Source organism: Corvus cornix, chromosome 1A (genome assembly GCF_000738735.6).
Source record: "Corvus cornix cornix isolate S_Up_H32 chromosome 1A, ASM73873v5, whole genome shotgun sequence".
Taxonomy (NCBI): Eukaryota; Metazoa; Chordata; class Aves; order Passeriformes; family Corvidae; genus Corvus; species Corvus cornix.
The window spans coordinates 6425485-6450990 of record NC_047057.1 but is presented as its reverse complement, the minus strand read 5'-3'; the positions used below and the strand labels follow the sequence as shown (position 1 = coordinate 6450990).

Genomic DNA, 25506 nt, shown 5'->3' with positions numbered 1-25506 from the left:
TAAAAGAATATCTACATGACTGTGGTTCATGCAGTGAAAGGAGCACTCAAAAGGGGATAACACCTCTGCAGGCACTTAGAGCCCCTGCCCCAAGGAACCAAATCTGGGAGTTTCGTGAAAGGGTTTGAGAGGACCAAGAGTTTGAATGAGCTGAATGGACCTCTGATTTGCTTTAGCTCTTGTCTTCTTTCCAATGTCAGTGAAACCTTGGTCAGAAACAATCACAGCTGGGACACACAGTCACCAATAGCTGGCTGGCCAAAGGACATCACCAGGGGGGCTTGGAGCACAAAGAGGACAATGACCCAAGGAGGGGCTCGCAGGCAGCTACCGAAGCAGCCATGGGCATAGCATAGCTAGAAATATCCACTACAACATAAGGCAACATGCTATCAACACCAGTTTTTATCTGGGGGAGTGACAGGAGCCCCAGCTGAGATGAAAGGGAAGGGATGTCTGTCTCCTACCCCAGAAGTGATAATCTAAGTGATAGGGATGACTCTGAGTTTACAAACAGTTCTCTGGTTCTAGAGACTGGGATTCATCAGGGATGAACAAACTAATATAAAAATACCTAAAATGAAAAAATGTAGGATCATCATGAAGAAAAAAAGGTATCACGTGTTTCCCTTGGTCTTGTGCTCTGGCATGTGATTACGTCCTGTGAAGCACTCCATGAAATAAGGGGAGTGCAGGATCTACCTCAGACGCCATCATACGGGGGATCCTCCTGCCTACAGAGTGTTTTACATACAGATATGTTTCCTGAGACCTGCAAAATTCTCCCCCATCCTGCACCCTCGGAGGGATCAAAACTGCACATACACTTTGGAGAAGAGATGGTCTCTGGTGGCTCTTTTCAGTTGGGGTTCTGATTTGCATCAAAACTAACCCAGCCTCTAAAGATTAAAGAATCTCTGCATGAAATAGTATTTTATAGGACTCCTTTTGAGCACCCACAGATTATTATTATTATTATTATTATTATTATTTTGTACTTTGTCAACCCCTTTCTTACCCTGTCTTCAAGTTCTGCTTTAGCCCAAGCCCTTCTGTTCACTCCCTCCTTTTCTCGTCTTCTCCAGGTGGAAATACCACCATCCAGGATTTGCACAGTTGTAATGACATTACACTTCAGAGAAATGGCTATTTCTCACTTAATGCCTTGTCTGCCCTGTGAGAGCTGGTCTCCTCTTCCAGCCCACACAGAGATGTGTCCATAGAGCATCAAGTGCATTTAAGAGCATTTGCAGAGTATCTGGGAGTCACCTTGCATCAGAGGTTGTGTTTTTAGAGACATGAGGTGGCTATAATCAGATTTCTAACTGAGAATATAATAGCTGTGCTTTAGCAGAGTTGTAGCTTTAGGAAATAGTGTTTAATTTGACAGAGATATTGACAGGGATGGGATTGGAGTTCTTTATTTTGGAAAACCAGCTTCTGTTATCCTGTTCTGTTGATTTCTTCTCTCAAACCAAACACAAACACTCAGCGTTTGTTGCTTTCCACATCGTGCCCTGTTTGAATGGTTCCTGAAGTGGATGAATAAATCATCTGACTGTTGAAACTGCATACATAGACCTAATGCTCTAGTGAAAGGCTTTGTGTGTGTTTTGACTGTTAACGTCCAGAACAGCAAATATACCTAGCAGCAAAAGGAAAATATAGCTCAGTTGCTATTTAGGGAAAGAAGTCCCTTCATATTTCTAGCACATATTTTGTCAGAAGACTGAGAAGGATGCTCAGCCTCGTGATGGTACCTGCTGGGAGCCAGGACAGCCACAGGCCATTTTCTCTGCTGGGGCAGAGATTTTGCACAGCAATTCTCAATTTGAGTCTGTAAGCCCTATCTCTACAACTCCCATTTTTCATCTCTAGATCTTCCCAGTGAGCCAGGATAGAGGCAAGAAAAAAGCTAGCAAGAGCCTTGCCCAAGCCACCAAGGCAGAGCCTGATCCTGGGAATCTGCTTATTCAAACACAGCAGTCCGCATCTCTGCTGGGGTGGTTTATTTGTGCGATAGGGAGGCAGATTTTCCTTCCTAAACTGCCACACTGGCTTAACAGGAATTGTCATAACAATGGCTGAGATCATTATGTGTTGTAGAGATAAATGCCTTTCAGTTACTGGAGGAGGATGGACAGACCCTGATGGTCCTGCTAAGCAGGGCAGGATGCTGAACTGGCTTTGCTGTAAGCCAGAGTCTTTCTCAGACTTGTACAATGACCTATGGTCCTCAGATAAGACTTTTTTGTGTCTGCCTTCCAAATCTGGAAGACAGCTAAATCAGCCTTATTAATACCCTGAGACTTTAATATTCATCATACTGCTTTTGCTTTTGTGGAAAAAGCCTGTTCTGGAAAAAAGGAGGTCATTAGAGCCTTAAAGATGAAGTCCAGTAAAATAACTGGTGTTTCTAGCCCTTACTAGAATTGGTGCTGTACAAGGGTAAGTGGCAAATGATTTTGAAACCACTTACTCATGCAAATGCTGCATCAGTGGAAGAGCTTGCAAAGAGCAGGGGTCTTGCATCCTCAGAGGCAAGTCCCTCTCCCTCTGTACACACAGAGCAGATCTCAAAGGACTGCATTGGCAACCTTGGAGAGGAAAACCTTTCTCCATTGAAAATACGCCCTACAACCAGCAACAAACAAACACAGATCCAGTTTCTCAGTGCTGCCAAAGCAACACACCCAGTACAGCACTGTTCCTCCCCTCACATCACCGACAAAGCTGCCAGCTGAATTGCGCCTCTATCCTTGGTGCCTTGGCGTGGTACCAAGCAGGAAGCACACAGATCAGCTTTTGGGATCCCAGCAGCTTTTGCAGGGTGGCTAAGCTCAAAAAAGAGCCCAGAGCCTTGCCACTGGCTAGTAAAAAGAGCACATCTCACTCTTAAAATCATTGCCGAGACTCTGGCCTTTCAGAGAACAAAGCTTTATATATGCCAGGAGATTCCTTCAAAGTGAGATCAGATACATCACATTTTTTAACCTTTTTTATAACTTCACCTATAACTAAAGAGGAGACTGAAGAGGAAGTGCTATCCCAGAGAGAATGCACCTAGCCATCAGCACAACCCACAGTCAGTGCCAGGCTGCATCCTCCTGGCACCTCTTGGAGATGGGAGTCCCCAGGCTGGCAGTGCTGTGAGCTGCACCCACATGGGTGGGCACCTCTTCCCCATCCCACCCCAGCCAGTGCTGTTCTCACTTCCCTTTGCCATCCTCAAAAAACCCAGCTTGCTTATCACCAGGAGGTGCCAAATCTGCCTGCACAGTCTGGGCAGTAGCAGGTGGGACTCACCACCATGTCCACCACCTTTGCCTTTTTTTTAAATGTATCATATAAAAAGGCACATAAAATTATTCATAGTTTGGGCTTTTGGGTGGTTACACCCCTTTTTTTCACTGCTCACCAGTTTGGGAAAAAGGAAAGAAAGGAATTTCAGGACATTTTTAGGTGTGTGTTTTTCCTGAATGAATGAAAGAAGGTTAGCTTGATTAATTCATTTATTTTCTGCAGCACAGAGAATTAATTGTTGAAAGCAGATATTTTATTGGGGGCGGGGGGGGGAGGGGTGGCAGGAAAAAAGCTCTCAAAGGGACTGTTTCCCGCAGAGTGCAAGCAAATCTTTCCCATTTTTAGGTACCCCATGAAAAGTTTCCTTTCATGAAAAGCAAGGGAAACCTGGAGAAGCAGTGATGAGAGAAGCACAGTAGCAATAATATTCATACCATTTGGAAGCAAATGTTGTGCTTATGGGAAGTATGCAACAAAAATAAAAAAAACCCAAGCATGAAAGGCACTCCGAGTGTTAAATATTCATTAGTATTCCCCGCACCGCCTGTTCTAAATATAAGATACGTTTCAGCACAGCCCTGGTGTGTGACTGGGATGTTTTCCCCTCCCTTACAGGATGCTATAGCCATTCAGCTGGCGGGGCGTTGCCATGGCAACACCGCGATGCTACCTTTTGTTAGATGAATGAAATGACCAGTGGCGAGGTCAGCCAGGGGCACACGTGCAGGGTAGGCTGCATCCATTGTCCCTGTCACAGGCAGGTCTGGGGGCGGAAGGCAGGAGGAGATGGCAGCTTTTTTCATCACAGAGCAGTGGAGATTTGGTCCAAATCCAAATTGCCTCCGTTTTTCAGGGCTTCTACAGGCAGCACAACTTGGCTCTGTGTTGGCATCCCCACCCCAAAGGTTAGGAAGTGATCAGCTTACAGAATTTTATCCCAGCTTGGATGCACCTGCAAAGGGTGAACAAGAGGAAAACTGAGGGCTCAAATACATACCACTGAGTTCTGCTGTTTCAAGGACCCTCAGCCAGTAGTCTGACAGTGAACATAAGGATTTTTTGGGCCATTTTTCCTACTACTGGGCACACAGGGCAAGATTCAGCTCCAGAGTCAGGCAGCTAAATTCAGCCATTTACATCTACATGGCTAAATATCAAGAGACATCTCTGCTCTCCTTCTGGTCCATGGAGCTCTGTCAATGTAGTCAGCAGAGCCTAGGAAGAGACTGAGCTCCAAGGCTGAATCCAGGTAGGACATACCAGGTTCCAGCTAGACAGACATCTGCTTTGGTCTGCTGTCTAGAGTCCAGAAGACATTTAAATTATGACAGTCTATGAGGGGGTTGCAAGGTTTCTTACTCCCATGATTAGCTAAGTGTGATTAGTCAAGAGTGATTATATTCCCATCTTTTAGGATATGGTGGTTTGAATCCAAGACAGGATGAACCTCTGCAATACCTGTGCAAACCAGACAAGTTGGTCCCTCCTTCTGCAGATGGAGAACCTGAGATACGCTGGGTGTAGCTGCCCAGGATCTGAGTCAAATGCTGCTCCCTTCTCCAGAAAAAGAATGAGGATGCAAGTGTTCACATGCTCCTTTTGCCTTTTCAGTGCCTTTGATCTGAAATCGCAGGAGCAGAGGCTGTGGAACAAGTCTGCAGTAATTTGAGCATTACTGTGAGCTATGCAGAGGAACGAGGTGTCAGACCATGGCACACACTGATGGGGCATTGCTCCCCTGGCTACAGCAACTAAAGCTCTCATTTTAAAGTGAAGATAAACTTCTCTGGCTCCCACAGCTGTAAAATTACTGCTCTGAATGTGAAGGAGGGGGTGCAAACAGTCTGAAGCACAGCAAGAGTGTTCATCCTGCTCCTGTAGCACAAGAAGGGTGGGTTGGTGGCTGCCCACGCTAAAGGAGAGGATCTGCCTAGATGCTAGCACAGCTCTAATCTGACCTGGTGCCAGGAGTTTGAGAGGAGGACGATGTGGTGCACAATACCCATCCATCCACTGATGTTCCAGCTCTTACTGGAAATTGCCAGGCTTTCCAAAGAGCCAAGACAAAACTACTCACAGGTAGAATCACTTGGGTCCCCAGGTCCCACTGGTGAAGGTGGGTGTGAACAGACCTTCCTGTCACACACACCACTTCAGCTGTGGCTCACAGCAATGCCATGCAGGAGCTGAGAACTGACCCAGGGACCCAGAGCATCCTTGGGATGCAGCTGGGGGTCACAGCCTGCACTCTGTGGATAGGCAGACTCACTGCTGGCTCACAGCCACGGGTGCTGCTCAAACAGCACCATACTCTTTCCCATTCCTGCTCATCCTGCTGAGCTGGGCTCTGCTCTGACTCATGCAGTATCAGCACAATTCCCAATCCATTCAGATCAGAGAGGCTTTGAGTGCTGCTGAACCGGAAAGGCCCCAGCTTGCTTTTCTGGTCCCAGATTGAATTACTCTTTTGGACTTTAGAAGAAAAGCTTTTTTTTTTTTTTTTGCTTGTAAACAGATAACATAAGGGAAGCTCATGAGGCCCTGTGGTTTAGCCTAGTTCAAACCAGAGCTGATCTTTAAGAGAACTGGGTGTTCATATGCTGCCATGGCTGCATCATCTACATTATCATATTGCATTAAATCTTGACTACCTGGCCTGACATCTCCAAAATACCCAAAAGCGCCTCTCTCTTTACATTCCTCTTGAGGCTTTGGACAGTCAAATTCCCGTGATGATTTGGACAAGATGCACAGACTTGTAAACCTCTCATCAGAGTCTGGCACAATGCTGTACAGCAGAAAAATCACAGTGGCCTTGTCTTACTGGAGCCTGGAATTCCTGCTGCCATTTATTCAAAGTCTTATTAAAGCCTTGTAAATATCAGTAGCAAAACATATTTATATACAACCAGCAAGAAATGGATGGCCTGCCAGCATTCTACAGTCTCTTTAGCTATGGAAAACTTATCTGTGCCTTCAGTGTAATATGATCAGATTTGTTCACATTTGATAAGAACCTGAATTTGGCTGAGAACAGTTAATTATCTTTGAAATTAATATTAATCACTGTAGGGGGTACCTCCCCTCCCTGTTTTTACCCCATAAAGAATAATAAGGAAAATGGCCTAAAACTACAATATCTACATGGTCAAAAAGACTGGAAGAGATAGAGAGGAAAAGGGATGTGTGAGGTTGAACACCCTCACATGTATCACTGTCTGGGAGCGCTTCTGCTGGGGCTTAAAGAGCAGGAGTTTTGTTTGTCTCTGGGTTCATCCCAGACTTTCCACCCTGGGATGCCATGAAGCAACCATGACACCACCATGAACGTTTTCCTTTGCATCTTCTCCCTCTCAGTGTAGCCTCCAGGAGCCTGGGCTGAGCATGAAGAATACATGGGGTCAGAGAGGGTCCCTGGTCTGAGTAGCCAATTACTTTGAGAAGGAATTGGTCTCTCTTTTTGGTTTTGCAGGAACCTCAGTGGCTGGCTTGGACCAGAAGGCAGAGTTTTAGATGGTGAAAGCTAAATGAGGTGAATCCCCATCATCATCCAGAGAACGTGGTATTTTCAGGAGTTTAACCAGACCCAGCTCAGTGCCTGAATCAGACAGTGACTGTCCCTGAGCTTGTAGCTTTGGGGCCTAAGAGTTGACATTAAAGGGCATTAGAAATTTCCACCTGTAATATGCTCCAACCAGCCTGACAGTGGTTTTTCTAACGCTAAAAATCTAGTTCTGGTGGTGTAACAGGGTTTTTATTTTGCTTTTGGACAGCAGTTGGGTACTGGTATGTGGAAGGTTAACCCCTGGGCTGAGGAAGGGGTTTCCTTTTTGTGCCTGTGTTAGGAAGTGAGGTGGCCCCAGGGGGAGATGACCTTCAGCACAGTGATGGGCAGCTATGCTCATCTGATGGCATTTCAAAAGGGTTTTACTTTGGACTGGTCTAGTCTGGTCCTGTGGACTGAACACTGGTGTGTTTGTAGGTCTGAAACTTGGTTTTAGTTGGATTTTTTTTCTGAAAGAGATTCAGTCCTAGCATCACTTCATGACGGAAAACAAAATGCATAAAGCAGGAGCAATATGGGAATTTTCCACAAAAGCATGCTCTGATCTGAATTAAAATGCCAATAGAAATTCATTCAGGGAGTATCTTTTGCTGACCAACTTTGCAGGAGTATATTCCTTTTGTTTAGTGAGCTTTTCTTCTTTCTCTCCCTGAATTCCCGGCTGACAATTGTCAGGAACTCCCTTTCAGCGTGGGTTTGGTCACTCTCTGACAGCAAACGCGCCCAGCAGAAAATGCTCCAACTGTTGGCGTTCCCCGAGCAGGGAAAACCTCCTGGGCTGAGGCTTGGAATGAGGATTACACCCTTTTAAGTCAGTCGCGGGGAATCCACGATCTTGCACGGTGACGAAGTTTTCTGGGTGCTTTCCTCGGTAGCACGGAGAGCGGAGGAGCATCAGCCGCACACGGGCGCGTTCGCAGCTCGGTCCCAGCGGCACAATAGGCAGGGCAAGGTCCCACACCTTCCTCCCCAGCGCTGCCGCCGACCGGAGCCCCGCGGCGGGGCTGGGATCGCCTGTCCTGTGCTGAATGCATTACGTAAGGCAGGGATCGTTTGTCAGCCGCGATGGTACAAACATAGCTGCGGGCAGATTATGCACAGAGAGCGAGAGAGGAGGCAGAGGGAGGAAGGTCTCTCCAGGAACGGTGCTCCACGCGGCTGAGGATTGCAAGTTGGCAGGTTGGCAGCTGGCTGAGCTCCCGTGAAGGGTGTCGCTGGCGGTCCCTGACATGCTCTTGTTCGTGTGGGATGCTTGAGACAGGCACGAGATACTAAGTTGGGGGACGAGGATTGGCATGAGGATCGGACCAAAATGGAAGGGCTTCTGTCTCCGATGAGAACGAAGGTAGGGAAAGATGTTAATATCTTTCGAAGCTGAATTTACCCGAGGAGGGGAAGGGGAGTAGCGGGGCTAGCTCTGTGAATAGGGGGCTTGCCGGGCTTTTGTCTCTTTTCTTTTCCCTCTCTTTTTTTTCCTTCTTCTTTTTCAAAACTATGGTCGTGAATGTAACTCGGCAGAGGAGCGACAGCAGTTGCTTCCAAGAGGGGAGTAACGCATCACTCTTCCTCGACAGAGATGACCTTTGTAAATGAGTTTGCCTTTTGGAGTAGACAGCCATATTTTTGTTTGAATTTCCAGTTGGAGGCTCTCATTGTGTCTGTGTGTCTGTGCGTGCTCCCCAGGGAGCCGGTCGGGGGAAGCGTACCTGCGGCACAGGGACGGATGGGGACACTGGGCTACCCCAGCGTGGTGTTTTCAGCAGCAAGGGAGACATGGACAAGCAAAGTGGGTGGTTTTGTGCCCAAATACCCTGCCAGGGTGAGAGACCTCTTGTTGTGGATCCAGAGCAGAAAGCTGTAAAAGAGAGTGAGCGTGCAGAGCTAAGGAATTGCTGCACTTGTCTGCTGCCTTCTCACACTCCCAACTCTCTTTAAAGGTTTGACATTAATCCTCATTATTAAAGAAACTTGAATTCCAGCGGGGAAAAGACAGAGAAAAAACAGTGATGGTTTAGTTTGTAAAATTTCTTCCTGCGACATTATTTCTTTGTGGTCCTGGGGGATAGACTGAATCCTGATTGTATTTTATTTAGTTACTGCCTCCATCCCATGTGGTAACTGCCTTGAGTAAACCCTTCTGATTCCTGTCCATCACCACATTCAATCCAACCCTATTGTATTCCATCTCAAGACTGGAAGAATTGGAATTCAATGGCAATTCTTGCTGGCAGCAGGGTATCTTCATATGTCTTAGATGCAAACAGTTTTGAAGAGGCAGTCAAACCAGAGTTGCTTTCTATAAATGCCAGACTTGAAAAAATTCTGAGAAATTGTCTGGTCCAGCCCTTGTGCTGAAGCAGATGAGCTAGTCTGGTCTCCTCAATTACATCCCTGCCATCCACTATCCTAAATTAAAGGCTCTTCAATGATTGAAAGTCTTTTCAATATTAAAACCAAGAAAAGTGATTTAAATAAAAATAATTTGCCAGCAAATGTCTGCACTGAAATTCTCCAGGGGAGTAATTTTTTCCACTTTAGTTCAGGTTTTTTTGTCTTGCACAGTAAGTTGATAATTTAAAAAGGACCTGCCAACTTCATATAGCTCTCCATTACCAAGAACAATGCTATGGGCAGTTTTTAGAATGTAAGATTTATAAGGGATTATAGACCTAGCCATTCATATCTCTCATTACTGAGGAATACATACATTAATGTTAGGCTTTGTAAGGCATTTCTCAGTATTATTTTTTTAAAATCAGATAATAGAGGAAAGCCCAAGCAGCTGCCCAACATTTCCATCTCATTTCCATTATTAGAAAATGTAACTTTCATCGCTCTAGCTGATGTTTCCATTCTGCTCCTCTAACCAGGCTTGAAATGACTGCTGGAGGCAGTCTCTCCCAGGACTGGTGTGCTCTCAGGCTGATGTGTGGATTACAGTCAGACGTGTGTAGTATCAGCACCTGCAGCATGTGTGAAGCTATAAAAATTACAGAGTAGAGTAAGGGAAGTGGTCCAGGACTGGGTATTCTGTTTGTTCATCTGACCTGCTTTGTAGCTGGAATGTAAATCCTAATAATGCCATCCATAAAGTGTAATCTCAATTGCCACTATCAGGTTATTTATTGATCCTATAGAAGAATATACTTGGGAATATAGACATGACCCTTTGGATCACAATCTGCCTTAATATTAGAGAAGGGGAGAGATTCTGAGCTCCTTTGTGTGTGGGAAAATCTTCTCAAGCCAAAGCAATGTGATTTTAGATCATCTATTGCAATGATGTAAGATCAACGGGATTCTCTGGAAAATCCAGATCCTGACGTTGGTGTTACATTGCCGTTAATCTGGAGTAGCTCCATGGCAGCTGATGGAGATATTCAAATAGACGCTGCGAAATAAAGGTCAGGATTTGGCCCTTACATCTTTACCTTTCAGAGAAATAACAATGCATAGATCACTTGAATAGATTTAAAAACTAATATAATTTCCAAGATGCTTCATGGCTGGCAGTGGCTCCCTGCTCCCTGCTAGAAAATCAAGTGTAAAATCTATTAACTCCCCGAATACAACCTTAATATGTGATGACTACACAAAAAACTTGACAACAGCGAGGCTGCTGATGTGCCGAGACCCCTGCCTGTCACATCCTAATACTGCCTCATTTTTCCCCCTCTATTCCCCCGTCTGTCTGATCCCATCTGTTGTCACTTGTTTTACACTAAGGCTGCAACTGTTGGAAGCCAGTTAGAAGTTTTTTGTCCTTTGGTTTATACAGTGACATGAAGGACAGTGGGCTTCTGGTCATTTCTGGCAGAGCTGCCTGGAGAGAGCCTGGAGCATCTGTGAGCTCCAAGATTTGAACCTGTGCGAAAACATCTCCCTGTCACAGTGAAATGCACATAAAGACTCCGTTTCATCCTTAGAGTCCCAAGCAGCTCTATTTAGCCTGCTCAAATTTAGACAGAAAAATAAAATCAAACTATTTTCTTTGTTTCCATGGGTAAGTAGGAGGAAGAGCTGACTCCGCAGGTGCTTCTCACAGTCTGTCACCACTGGGTGAGAACAGCCTACATCTGCCTCTCATAGCCAAATGCAAGGGTCCCTGGAATGAAATTGAGGTCTAAATCCCTTCAGGTGGACTTGGATGAATCTCATGGTGGCAACTGAAAATAAGATTGCTGTCAGCTCTTTGGTCCCTATTGTTCACAGAGGTTGTCACTCCACATCAGAGCTGGCAGAGGGACAGGTGGGCACATCTTGACTAGAAAAGTCCAGTTTATTGTGCAGGAGGGCTGGAGTTGAGACACTGAACAGAGTCATGGACACGATGTCCTCACTTCTCCAACCAGCTCCATGGCAGGGCTTGCCAGCAGAGGGCCGGGAATATACAACCAAGATCATACTTCATAGAGGACTTGTTTCTTATTCCACAAGGTAATAACCCATTTGGCTCCTGGGCTGTACTGGGTGATCATACAGTGGGTACTTAGTAACTTAGGAACTCTTTAAAATATTTGGTAAATTGGGTATTAAACATTAAGCACATTACACCGTGTAATGGACTCCACTGCAGCAAGCCGTGGGTGATTAAAATATTTCTGCTTTTGTATAACCAAGGTGCACAAATGCAGGAATTCAAGGGAAAGGGAAGGGTTACACGGTAAAATGGGCTGCTATATCAAAATTGAAGCAGATCAGTAGAACACACTGAATAGGGAAGTTACTGCATTTTTTTGTTGATGGTTAAATTTCACTTGATTAGAAGTAATGGTGGGTTGTAAATATTTGGTGGGCTAATGGAGATACTTATAAATATTACCAGAACCAGTTAAATTCTGTAGCCTAGGATATCTGAGCCCCCTTTTTCAAAGCAAATGAATGTACACAATAGCAATGTCCCCATGCCACCTTAAGAGACTGTGAAGTTGATTGAGTACCACAAAATGAAAAGAATGAAGAAATGCATAAATATTGCACTCCTTTTGTTAGCCTCCATTTTAATTTGTTTTATAATCCTCAACACATGCACAATTTGCCTTAACCCTCAGCACATCGCCTTCAGCAAATTACACTGGCATAAGAATTTCAGTAATTTCAGTTTCTCTGCTGCTGACACTTGCCAGTGCATGCTACTGAATTTGCAATGAGCACCTGGCTCGAACCATGCAGAACTGGCTACTGCTCTATTTTCCTTTCAGAAGCCTGTGTTTGGCACTTTTTTGTTTATCAAAGCACTGCTTCTCTTTCAGAACAGCTGAAAGAACTTTTTCAGTGAACTTTTCGTCTGTTCAGAAACACACGAGGAGAGTAAATGGAGATTAATTACTGTCGAATTTACTAAGCTTTGCATCCAAAGATAATGAATTTTGAGTGTTCCTGTGCACAGCGAATTCAGCAAGGGAACTCAGTAAATAATGTGTGTAGTATTTAGATAGTGCTCTTTAAGCATTAATGGGGCTGTTCTCATTTATTGAATCTTATTAACTTTATCTGTTTATTGTAGATTTTGGGGATTAGCAAACTCCCATGGCGTTATTGTTAGTTTGTTAAACCCTGTTGTCTCTGTTTTCAAAGCCATTTAGTTTTTGACCACTGGATCTTTCACAAAGAATGGTTAAGTTGTCCTTGTGCCTTACTTAGAGAAGTTCACAGTGGCTTGAAGCAGAGAAACTTGGGGAAGTATCCTCTATGCTGGGAATCCTAAGTAGCAAAGGCTGTGACAGCTGGCCTTTGAGATTGTCAGGGGAGGAAATCAGGAGGGGAAATTACCTCCGGGAAAGTGAAGTCTGGAGTTTGGGTTACACCTATGGACTGCTGTAGTCTTTCACCTTTCTTGCATGGCACTGAAAACAAGTTTATATAAGCAGGTTTTTTGTGCAGCTGCATGCAGCAAAACATTTGAACAGATTCTAACCTTTAATCTCGTCAGTTTTCTTGCAGAAGTTCAGGCTAGGATCCTGCACTGTCTGGACAGCTATGCATATTAAAATCACTTTACAGCACTCTTGTAGAAGCCAAGAGGCAGAATAATTGCCTGTGTTGTGAAACCAGTCCTGGTGTTTTTAAGAATACCAAAAGACCAAAAGACAAAAGTTGCCCCCCGTCCCTCCAAAAGCATTCACGTTCCTCCTATGGAGTCTCAGATCCCTGTTTTGATACAACTGTGTTTTTCACTCCCATTTTGAGTATCCCATCAAGATAGACACACACCAGTGCTAATGACACAGAGTGAGATTTCCAAAGCCATTTATTTCTGGGGTTTCTGATCTCCCAGATGGAGTAACTTCACATGGGCAATGAGCACACAGACACAAACACAACATTTCAGGTTCCTGTGCAACCACCCACGAGCTGATATGGACACATGAAGCTCGTAGCATGGGAAGTGCTGGTGTTCCCTCAGCAGCCCTTCCACAGGGCCCCTGCACAGGCTGTCGAGCAGCTGAAGGGGTACCTCCTTCCCTGCCTTATTATCAGTTTGACACAGAGGTTAATGAGGCCATATGTAATTCTCTGAGCTTGTAGATGGCTAAAAAGAAAGGCAGTTCAAGAAATAATGGAGTCCTATGTCTCCTACTGTTAATTATAATTTTATAAATACCTGGGAGAGAGGATGTAGGGGCATAACTCAGAGCAGACTTTGGCTTTGGAACAGCTGTACCATAACATTATGCCTCTGGAAAAGCAGAACCGTTTCTGTTCTGTAACATTTCCTAAACCCATTCAGATTTAAAGACAATATATCACTGAACATAAAGCCGAAAGGTTATTTTTCCTCCCCGGCTGTGCTTTGCAGCAGAGCAGTGAGCTCCATGCCTGACTGGGCATTCGTCAGCAGGGTGGGTTATTTACCATACAGAGAAAGGAAACTTTATATACCCTGGGCAGGAGCCAGAATCTGCGCTGTTAACGGGAATTGCACTGCGGAGCACTGGGAGATCAGAATCCAGCACAGGGACTTGTATGCTTAGTGCAGGATCATGAGAACACAATCCCTGTCCCCAAATGCTCCCTACTGAAGGTTGGGAGGAAATGGGGGCATTTTGCTTCTGTTTTCAAAGAGGAAGGATTGTGGTTCCAGTTCTGGTATCTCACCCATGATCCAAAGCCTGGGGGGTACTGTCCATTCTCAGCATCCTCAGGAGCACAACCGAGTCCAGGCTACACTATCCTAGGACCTAGCTACACTATCCTAGGACCTACCCTTGGCTGCACACCAGGTTGAGTGGGTTCAGCTCTTGCTGAGTTCTCCCGTGACTATCAGACAGCCCCTGAGATGAACCAGGATAGTCACAATGCTGGGATTGCTTTGCCTTTCACAGACAGTTTGATCCCCCCTCTGCCATCATCAGCTCAGCATCAGGACCACATCACTGGGAGGTGCAGTTAGGCTTGGCACACTGTTGTGTTGGAGCCTGGAATGATCACAGCATGCCTTGGTGACCAAAGCTCTCACAGTGTGTGTCAGATACCACTGGGTTCTTTCAGAGGATGGAAATAGGAACTACTCTCACGTGCCCTGCTCACCTCCCAGTGTCCAGACACCATGTCTCAGCTCAAGCCATCCTGCACCCTGGCCTCAATTCTCCATGTCTTGCTCAGCCTGTGCAAACCCAGGCTGCAGCAGAGGTGCCCAGGAAGGTCTTACATTCCCTAAGCCTTCATGTGGCTGATGTTGCCTGAAAGTGCCCAAGGACCTTCTCTTGGCTTCCATGGGACCTAAGACTGGGGGGCTACGTAAAGACCACAGAGGTACCAAAATGAAATTAATAATAACAATCACAGCAATAACAACATAATAATAATTGATAATAATGTTTAAAATGCAGTATGGCAAGGCATGGACTGGAGGGAATAAAATTGATAACGACAGCACTAAGAGCATAAAGCTTGCTAGCTCAGTGTGTGGGTCACAGGCTTCTTTAGGAAGTGCAGAGAAAATACACTGGTGAGCGCTCATCTTCCCAGTCGTTTCATTAAGTATTTTACTTAATGGCAGCTGTTGGCAAGGCAATTGGCCACCCTTTTCAAACGCAGGACTCAGACAGACACCCACTCTTAAGCTGTGAATCACAGGTTGCATTCCCTGGGGAAGGTCACAAAGTCTTAACTGCTGCAAATATGGGAAAGCTGAAAAAATGAGAAAGTTATGAGCGAGATGATTATGGAGCAAAAAATGATGGTTGCCCCAAAATGCCAGCCTGGTAGTTATCTACAGAGAAAAACAGCTCTCCTGCACATCTGCCTGATATATTAGGTCATTTTGAAGGCAGTTGTTGGTAGGGACTGCATGTGTTTAATGTTTGGGACTATATGCAATGCAATAAAGCATTTGCACGATGCATATTTCATGTAAAAAATATCTGAGCCATAACCAGTGCATACCAGTATAGCTCTCAGCACCCCAGCACAGACTTCAGTAATGTAGACTTCAGTAACTATTTCTTATAGTATTTTACTGGATTTTAATAAATGTAAAAGATGTGTGCAGCTGGGCTTGTGGGCTTTCTTCCTGAGAACACACACCTAATGTACCTTAACTTTCCCTGCGTGGCTCTTTTATCTACATTGCAACATAAACCCCACCAAATCTGTGAGACCAAAATTCTGACCCCGTTTGGGATTCAGCCAGCAAGACAAAAATCCCAGGCCCTTCAGGTTGTTCCAGTTCAGAGACCAGAGGACAGATGCAGGTGTCTTTTTGATGGGATTTACAAACATATTACAATGTCATTAAACATACAAAGTCCTGTTTCCCTGACCACAGCAGATACCAAACAAATGAGAGAGCAGTTTCCCTGCTCAGGGTGGCTTCTTTCATGCAACATTCATCCACACCTGTTTTCCCTCAGTGTCTTGATCCTTGGCTCGGTTATCCTCTGAGGGAGGGATTCCCCCCTCCCTTATACAGTCACAGAGTATCACAACACATGGCAGACCAGCTAAGGGAGTCAATTCCTTCTTCATCTCAAGCTCCAACTCCCCATTTTGGTGATTTGTTTGGGGTTTTTTAGGAAATGCCCTTGTTCCTTTTGTGCAGGAGCTCAGCTGTTGTGGAGGTGCTGTGTTGCAGCTTCCCAGCACCCAACATCTCTCCATGTTCAGAACAGGAGAATCTTCCCAAATGAAGCTGTCCTGAGGCAGAGACATTGACTTGGGTCCCACATGACAGGCTGAACAGCTATTTAAGGCTGATTTAGTAGTAAATGCAGTATAAATATCAGCAGTAAAAATGCACCACTCCTTTTTTTTAACAGAATCTTGTTCATGGCTCTCCCACGCAACAAACACCAGAGGAAAGTGGTGGCTCTCATGACATGACATGGGGTCACCTGGGCCACAGCTCTGACGAGGAACAGCCCAAAGCAGCAGCCAAACCCATTCCAGTCCCTCTGAAAACAGGCAGATATCATCACTCTTCTGTTCTTGGTAGCACAAACACTTGCAAAGCTTGGCTGTGCTGAAGGAACATTAAAGGTAGAAGCCATCTCCAGAGTAGACAGCACTCAAACCACTCGGGGCTTTGAAGACAGGAGGTCAAAAACAATATATCAAGTCAGTTATCAGCCTGTCCTGTCTTCCCTTCCTCCCCTCCCTCTGGCTCAGAGCTGCAGGAGCTCAGGTCCTTTGATGTAAACCTGTCAGACAGTTTGGTCTCTTCCCTGCTCTGCCCTGCCCTATTCTTCCACATACACATTTGTGTGAGATTTTAATTATAGGCATGATCATATTGGTAAGAAAACCCTTCCTTAATTACACACTCAATTAATTCTAGTAGCTTAGGAATTGAAATACAAAGTTAGGAGAAATCATTACTGCTGCATCTAAAGTTGAATCTCTCCATGGCCAGGTTCCGAATAATACTGTGGAAGTCATTTTTCTTTAGAAAAATGGATTTCATTTAGAAGAGATTAAATTGTTTTGGATAGAGGGGGTTTGAGTATTATCTGCTGCCACTGATATTCTTTTCCAGAAAGACTAATTACTTATAAGACTAATCTTTTCAGCAAATATTCCATGATCAGGCCAAAGAATTATATGGCACAAATAAGGCAATATTTAGCCTCATTAGGGTTGGCACAACCCCACCCCTAATGCATTGTGGTCTTTAGAGAGAGATCAGGTAAGATGAGAGATTAAATGTGTCTTCATAACATCAGATACCTCTCTGTGGCACCAGTGCCTCAATGCTCACACCCTCACTGGTATTTGGGTGTCTCTTCTACTAGTACTGATGGCACCCTGGTAGGGATGTCTGAGAAACATCTAGGCTGGAACCAGCTCATCTGAGCTTTAAGGCAGGATCTGTCCTTGATTAGACTGGTGACTCCCAATGGGTGGGACCGGAGGCCCGTGTTGCATCCCCAGGATCCCTGCTGACACCTGCAGCAGCGTGGAAAATAAGGCACCAAGTGGAGGGGAAACATAATCTGAGCTGGAATAAACAGTCTAGGAGGAAGGGAGGATGTGGACAGAGGATTAGGGCTGGAGAAAGGAGCTTGAGAAGAGGCAGCCAGGACTAAACCCCAGATAAGTTCTGGAGTCAGGGGTAGAGGGGCAGAGATGAGGTGGAGAACACGTACCTATGGCATGGAAACCCCCTACAGCCCTGACCCCATGTCCCAGTTGGATGTGGGTGGTAAAATTCACACATGTAAAGCTGCTTTTTAAAGAGGGAACATCATCAAGATGCAAAGTTGGGAAATACTGGAGCAAAGGACATCCCTGCAGCCCTGTCCCAGCTAACAATGCAGTCCCACAAATGGTTTTTTCCACAGGTTTCTCATAAGATGGACAGCGCTCAGATAATGAGCAGCTATTCCTTTTTTGTATTCTCCTCATTTCCTACCAAACAACCCTACATCTTATTTACTGAATACTGCCCTGAGAACAGAATTATTAATTTTCTTGTGTATTTTTTCTGAAATATTAATTACAACAGTATCAAAGTTCATCAAAGCCTATAATCATACTCTGCTTTGTCTCTGTTTAACTGATGTAGAATTGAGCCATGAAGGAATCGTTAAAGGGTTCTTTCAGTTTTGGGACATTTCTGATTTTTCTGTATCCTCAACATCACACAGCACTTTCTGTGTTCATTGTGTCCCTCTCCATTTTGGTAGAGCCCAGGCTTTCTTCAAGTGATGTGCCAGGGGTGACTCTCAGAAACCCAAAAATAAAGCTTAGCTGTCAGGGATCATTAGTAAAAGTTTGGGATATATGAATCACTCATCACCAAACATCTTCACCCAAAGACTTCTTCACCTTCTGCAGCACTTCCCAGCTTCGTTCCTCGTGCACCTTCTGTCTGCCACAAAAACCAAGGAGCCCTTTAGAAAGCAGACACCTTCCCTGGTTCATCCTTAAGGCAGCTCCACCCCACACAAGAAAGAAGGAAAATATGGGTGCAGAGGTTAGGGTGAAGGGAGCATCTGATCATGCAATTAAAAATTGCATCATGAAACATCCACTCATGCCTGGAATTTTTTAACTTTTCACCGTGATATCCACCCAATGCTGTGCATAACATCAACAAGCATATGACTGCTGTCGCCTGGCTATTTTTTACTTAAGGTAATGTTATTCATTCCCCTAAGAATTCCAGATAAATTGACTGCAGTTAATCATTTCTCCCTGCACCTTTTTGGAGTAACCCAGGCTGACAAAACAGACAGCCGTGGGAGGAGGTGTGAGCAGGGCTGAACTGACTGAAATGCCAGGCAGCTTCTGAATGCACAAACGAAAACACGGCACTGGGGAAAACCATGTGCTGAGGGTGGGGAGGGAAATCGAGTCCTCCCATTTGCATCTCTCTGTGTGCCATCTCTGCCTCGAATAAATGTCTTTGTCCACATGAAAGCTGAATCTGATTACTTTCCCCCATTGACAGGGCAGTAAAGAAAGCTTTATAAAATGGGTGTGACTTTTACGATGTGCTGCAACTCATTTTTAGAAATATGTGTCTGCATATACCAGTAGTTACCCTATTTTAAGTCACTCTTGTGTATTTACTCATGATCTTTGCATTCTTGTTGAGTGTAAATTTTCTAGTTAGTAAACACTACATTATTATTAAAGTAGACTGTCAGGTAGATTGAGAAGAAAAAATTTAACAAAAATATTTTTTGGCATTTCTTTAACCTCCAACCAGCTCTTTAAAAGTTCTAAGTACTTTTTTTCTTTTTTTGGCTTAGACCACAGTTTTGTCACATATGTCTGGGTTTGAGGTTTTTTTGAACATCCTTTTACGGGTGGTAACAATGTTCTGGTGCCTCAGCAAGTGCAAGGGGGAAACATCAGCCAAATGTTTCAAATCTCTCCCACAGACATAACAAACCTCTTTTGCCAAGTGAACTGGCTTTTCTCCTGGATAGAGCAAGAAGAAAAGGGAAAGGTGGCAGAACAATAAGGTAAATGAGACTACATAATGTAGGGTCAAAGTCTCCCCTGACAAAACTCCTGAAACTCAGTAGAGATAAACTGTAGTTTCACATACACTCAGCTCAGTCCCAGGCTTATTGGTGGGAATGACTCACATAAATATGGGAACATCACAGATGCACAGAAAGATGGTAAATTTGTTTGGGAGGCCATCAAAGGCTGAAAAACAACAAATAACAATGGAGAAAAAAACCCCAAAACTCAAGAGAAGATAACATTTTTTAATTTGGGCAGAAAAAGAGAAAGGGTTTCTTCTTCTTTTCTTTTTTTCTTTTAATTTTTTTTTCCCTATGGAAAGCATGCACCATTAAATCAGCTTAAATCATTAATCTTCCCTGGGAGGTATCACCCACAGTACAAACAGGGAGATGAAATAAAGCTACATTGCCTATTACGTATGTTGTAAAAGAATTAATGTCAGTGGAGAAAAGACCAAACCCAAAGGGAACGAAACGCAGGGCAGAGAGACAGTGATGCAAATTTGTGTTATACCACCACCCTTGAAGGAACATTCCTGGAAGGAACTGTGCCAGTTTGTATTCAGCAAGGAATATCGTGGCCCCTCCTTTGTCTGTGTGATGCTCCAGAAAGCACAGAATAAGGATCAAGAATTAGGAATGATTTAAAACTTTAATTTCCAGCAAATAACTGGTAAATTCAACAAACAAAACCAAAACCAAACCAAACTGAATCTCAGAAGTGAGGAGAGATTCATGCTGATTCACAAAAAGAAATGGTTAAAGACTCTTAGAAGCAAAAATTATTGCTGAGCATTTACATTAATTTGACAGAATTTATCTACTCTTCTGCTCCATAAAATCTAAGTGCAATACTTAACCTGCAGCCCCCAGCGAGGTCTGGTGTGTGTTACTTCCCAGCCGCGCTGATGCTCAGAGATGCGCTCTGGAATGCGGAATGAAGGATACGGTGGGGTCTGCGGGCTGAAGGGAAATCATTATTACACAGTAATCAATGCTGTGCATCTCACATGGCTTCTTGGCTTCTCTGGCATCCTACCATAGCTGGCAGAGGTTGGGATTGGGTTTTTTTCTGATTTGAATAAGGTCATAGTTTGTTTGTGGGGTTTTGATTTGAATTGACTTTCTTCCTTTTATGATGATGGCAACACTCCTAAATTAGCCAGCAGCACTGAAGCCTCAGTATACACATTTTAGCACTGGGGGATAAATGCACTAATGGTGGGAGAGAATGTAATTCTCCCAAAATCAGTGCAGCTGAAAGTGCAGTATTTTTAATTAATTTATTCTATATATTTTGTGGCTTTTTAAATGTAGCAGTGAGGCAGGGAGGAGTGGCACCAAGTGTTTTCCTCCCTATAATATGCTGATAAAGAGGATAGACACAGTCGTGCCCAGGCCAGACTTGCAAAGGCAAAGACTTTCACCATTCCCAGGTGGTCCTAGAGAAGGACCGTCTGGACACAGCTTGGGATGGACCATGAAGCCAAGATCCTTCTGCCAGACAGTAATGGGACTCACTGAGTCTCTAAGAGCAACACAGGGTGGAAATTTGGCTTAAAATTTTCCTGTCAAACCTTTTCCAGTTTGCTTGCTTCCAAGATATCTTGGTCAAAGCATGTCAGCCTCAGACTTTCTCCCAGCCTAAGTCAAGGCTGCAATAGTATCCCAGGGCACTCAGCCGATGGATTCCCGAGGGCTAGGAGCTCTGTGATAACCCAAAGAAACTCACCCACAGGGCCCCTGCACCCCAGAAGTTCTCTGGTGGAAAGGACTTGTCATGGCAAGATCTTGGCTCTGGTCCTTTGGAACTTTTAGGTCCCTTGGTTTGATACCGAGGCCCTGAAGGACGCTGGTGTCCTTGCTGTTCAGTGTCTCAGTTCCTCCTCAGGAGGGATGAAGACCTTGATACCCTTTCTGTTGTCAGGGCTTCACAGGGATCTAGCTGATGGGCCTTTTACTGGGACTAGGGATTACAAACACCCTAAAGAATGTGGGTAACCCCTGTTGTCCAGGTCCCAGAGACAACAGGTCAGAAGCAAAATCAGCATTTTCCAGTCCAGCACCATCAACTCCCCATGCTGCCTCATCACCATCTTCTTCCAGCAAACAGGGACTTCAAGAGTTTTCCACTGCGGCCTCAGAAACCTCTTTGTGTTGGCTCCCTGCCCGGTTCTGAATCGTCCTCACAGATTTGTACAAATGCTGTTGAAATAACACACTCCCATGGATAACACCCCATAAACTTCTGCTGCCTTCTCCCACCGCCCTCACTTCGAGACGAGGAATGTTAATGCCTCGAGGGCATCCTCTTAATTGCGTGGCACCCATCCAATGGCAGCATATGTACAAATTAGCTGTGACTGCCGGGGCTGGGGCTGCCTGGGAAGGCCTGTGCTGCTCCTGATGCAAATACAAGAGGTAACTCCACAGAGGAGTCAGCCATGGTTTGGTATCAATGCTCCAGCACAAGACATAAGGATTTTCTGGCTTGACTCTAAAAGAACCCGTGGTAATAATGGGGCCCTCCAGCCACCTGATTATGAGAGATTAATTAACATCCGGCACAGTGTGAGTGTATTCCATGCCTTATGTAGAAAGGCAGAAGAAAGTGGAAGGATATTTCAGTGAATGAGCAAGTCTCAGTGAGGAAAAAGTGAGAAGCATTGATTTACATCTGTACCATTCTAAATGTGATTGTTCCTAGTCCCTCAAGGCCGTGGATGCCATCTAAGTGAATTGAAAAACAATGAAGGGCAAAAAGAAAAAAAGAAATGGCTGTCAATCTGAAGTGATGCCATTGTTGTGTTTGTTGCTTTGGCAGGCAGAGCTCTCATCTTTAAATGAGTTTGTGGTGTGCTTGGAGCAAGCAACCTCCTTCACCAAGAACTCACAGAACACCACCCCTCACCTTAAGCCAATGCCATATGAAAGCTGATCAAGTTCTAAAGACTGCTTATTCCCCTCTGAAACTGGCATTCTGAGCTGGCTAGGAGGTCTTTTTTCTGGGGATTTGTTATGGGGAACAGGCTGGGCAAGCAATGAGCACTGAGACATGCACTCCTGCCATGCGCTGACCATCTTCCAGGCAAGAAAGCAAACTCTCCTCCAGTCTGATCCAGCTCTTGTTACTGGAAGTTTGGTGGTGTCATTGGAGGCAGCCTTTTGCCCACTGGGACAAAATCTTGGGTCACTCCTATGCTTTATGCAGCTCAGCAGAGCTTTGGTGGAAGGGTTTGGAGGCTGGTTAGGAGCTGTATTCACTTGTCATAAGGCAGCTACAAACTCAAACTGTGCAGTTATTGATGTGGTGACTAGCAAGGTGCTCAGGAGGAAAAAACAAGGAAGCTGCCAGGCAACTGCATGAAAATAGAGCCAGATGAAAAGGGAGCCCCAAAAGGTAGATGCTCTGAGATGGAAAGGGTGGATGTGAGCTTCTGAGGATTGCTGGATGCAGAAATGCTTGCAGCTGAACCTTGTCTGACATGCTTGTTGCTTCATTAGCCTTAGGGAAATTGCTTAAACCTCTGTTTTTCTCTCCCCCAGTTTCCTACAGTGAAGTTGTAATACCTGCCCACCCACACATCTTTCAAAAGAATATTCTGAAGCTCTGTCTGTTTGTAAACTGCTCAGGAGACAGTATATGCCAAACTCTCTCAGTATACAGCAAAATTTATTAAAAAATTAGGCCTGGACGGCTCCCAAGCTTGGACACAAAACAGGCACATTTGCACTGTTCACAGTACAAGTATGTCCAAACTGTTCTCAACATTTCAAAGAGATTTGTCTCCCAGGTGACCAGGCTCCTCTCCCAGTGCTCATCTAGTCTTACCCTTAAAGAGGTTTTCCTAAGCCCACTTCATTTCTCCCTGCAGAGGAAGCCAGATTGTCCTTCTCTTGTAATTAATCCCTGCCCTATCTTCCACCTTTCCATGACAATCTGTTTCACAACCCCTCAGGCTTCTCTTTTCTGGACCACAGAAACCTACTTCACTTAACCTTTCTTCACTGGTCATGTTTTCTAAACCATAATCATTCCCATTGTTCTCTTCCAGAAAGTGTCCCATACTTTATTAGAAGGTGGTGTGCAAATGTGGACACAATCTCCACGTGTCCTACACTCTGAATCTCCATTCACCTGCATCCTGAATTCAGCTCTCAGATGAGATCTGCCTTTAAATATATTATTATTATTATTATTATTATTATTATTATTATTATTGCCATCTAGCATTTTGCTGTTGATTCATGTGCAGTTTGGGATTCAAAACACTATTTTCAAAATTATCTTTTACATGTCATGAAAATTTACCCAGCTGATAAGCTACGACCTGTATTTGTTGTGAAACCTTTCACAATTTTTCTAATTTGTCAACCTCTGATATTTTTCTCTCTGCACATACCAAAATGCCAATTTTTATTGGCAAAGTGTTGTAAAATTTAAGAGAAAATGCTATTATTGCTACAGGTTTACTTTAACCCTCCTATAAAAATTAATGTAAAATAAAATAAAAGCCCTGACATAAAATGCTTTAAAAGTCCATGAGCAGGATATTCATCTCTGTTACATTTTATAGGGTTTAACCCCTATGAATTTAGGGTTGAATCTTTATCATGTGTAAAGATATTTGCTTTGACTTCACGTGTAGTAATAAGATTCACAGCAAGCAAGGAGCCAGCCTTTTACCTCCCCTGCAAGCCATAAAACTGAGACACTGCACACTTTGGACCAGGTCTTCTTACCCTGAGAACCTCATGCATGCAAGGAGGGAGCAGCACAAGTGGTGGGAGGAGATGGCCTCTCTGTATCTGAAGCATGACCTGGATTTCTCTTTTCCAGGACAAGTAATAAAACCTAGACACAGCAGTGCAGCTAAAACTCCTCTCTGTTTCAAGCATGAAATAGTGGAGGTATCTGCCAAGTCCTCAGTGTTGTAAGTAGTTTCATAAGGTGCTGATATTTTAGTGCTGCCCATCAGATCCAGGTCAAGTTTGTAGCCAAAGGCCACAGCCCCAAATCTCACACCCAGCTTTGTTGCAGACCTTCCCATTATGCTTCCAGTGACTCCATCACACCCAGCAACAGTAGGAGACAACATTTATTCTTTGATACAAGCCCAAATTTCTGCTTGGCTCATGGTCAGACATTGCATGCAGGGACACATAGTCCTTGCTGGATAATTAACGGAAAAGATGGACACAATTTGGTAAATAACCCACAAATTAAGCCCAATGCAGTAGCTCTTGGCAGCAGACTGGTGAAACACTTAGCTGAGGAAAATTTGGCCCTCCCCATTGCTCCCTGTGAAGCTACCAAGTACCTTGCATATTGATTATTTACTAATCAGGAAATGTACTTTAACAAGTTTATCCCTGTATAAACTTCTCAGGCGTGCAGACGCTTAAAGCAGGCTACATTGCTACCAATTGTATTTTTAATTGCTGTGCTTAGAGAGACTCATTGATCTAATCAGAGCTAAATAAGCCCCATGGTACTTCCCCTAGTAAAGTTTACTGAGGATGTGTTTCTTTCATTTGCTGTAGATGAAACCTTCTGCTGTGTTGTGCCTGGTCAAACGCAACGCCAGCGAGCACAGGGCGCCGCTCCATCCTTTAATAAATTTGTTTTTCCTGCAGTTCAGAATTCCTGTCACCCAGGCAGCAGGAAAGCAGCTGGGTGACATTATCAGTAATTGCTTAATATTGTCATTGCATTTGCTTACAAGGAAAAAAAGCCACAGACTATCAATCAACCAACAGAATATTCATAGTCTATGATAACACTAAGTGCTTTTTGAATGTCATGGCAACAGTCACACAAGCAACGTGATCTCGTACTTGATTACTTCCTGCTGCATTCCTGATAGTGTCCATAAAGCTCCATTAATTTTTCTCCCTTCTCTTTTTTTTTTTTCTTTTAATATATTTTGGGTTGTGTTTGGCAAGTGTGCAAAACAGACAGTACCTTTCCCCTGAGTCTCCCAGTGAGCAGAGCCTCTCGGGGTATTTGCTGCTCTTCTGTAGCCTGGATGTGTCCAATACTGGACCCAGCATTCCCGAGTGCATTTTAGGAATTATGTCCGGATTATTGCAGCAGGTAATCTCTGAAATCAGATTTGAAGCTGACTTCTGTGAAAAAGATTTAGGATAATCTCATTAAATAATTTGTCAGAAGGGCCTTTCAGACAAGGGAAAATAAATTGATTTGTCTAAGAC

At 44.3% G+C, this 25506-nt stretch overlaps 1 protein-coding gene across 3 annotated transcripts in view; it reads left to right on the top strand.

Annotated features, from left to right (window-relative positions):
* Window positions 1-25506, top strand: part of FRMD4A (FERM domain containing 4A) — a 359217-nt gene that overhangs the window by 76534 nt on the left and 257177 nt on the right. The window contains exon 1 of one of the 3 annotated variants that reach the window (XM_039570497.1): window positions 7865-8213. The exons of the other annotated variants lie outside the window; for them this stretch is intronic. Coding sequence (XP_039426431.1) covers window positions 8181-8213 — 33 coding nt within the window. The 5' untranslated portion in view covers window positions 7865-8180. Of the gene's footprint in view, window positions 1-7864; window positions 8214-25506 lie in introns of those variants that run through there. 3 annotated transcript variants of the gene reach the window in all.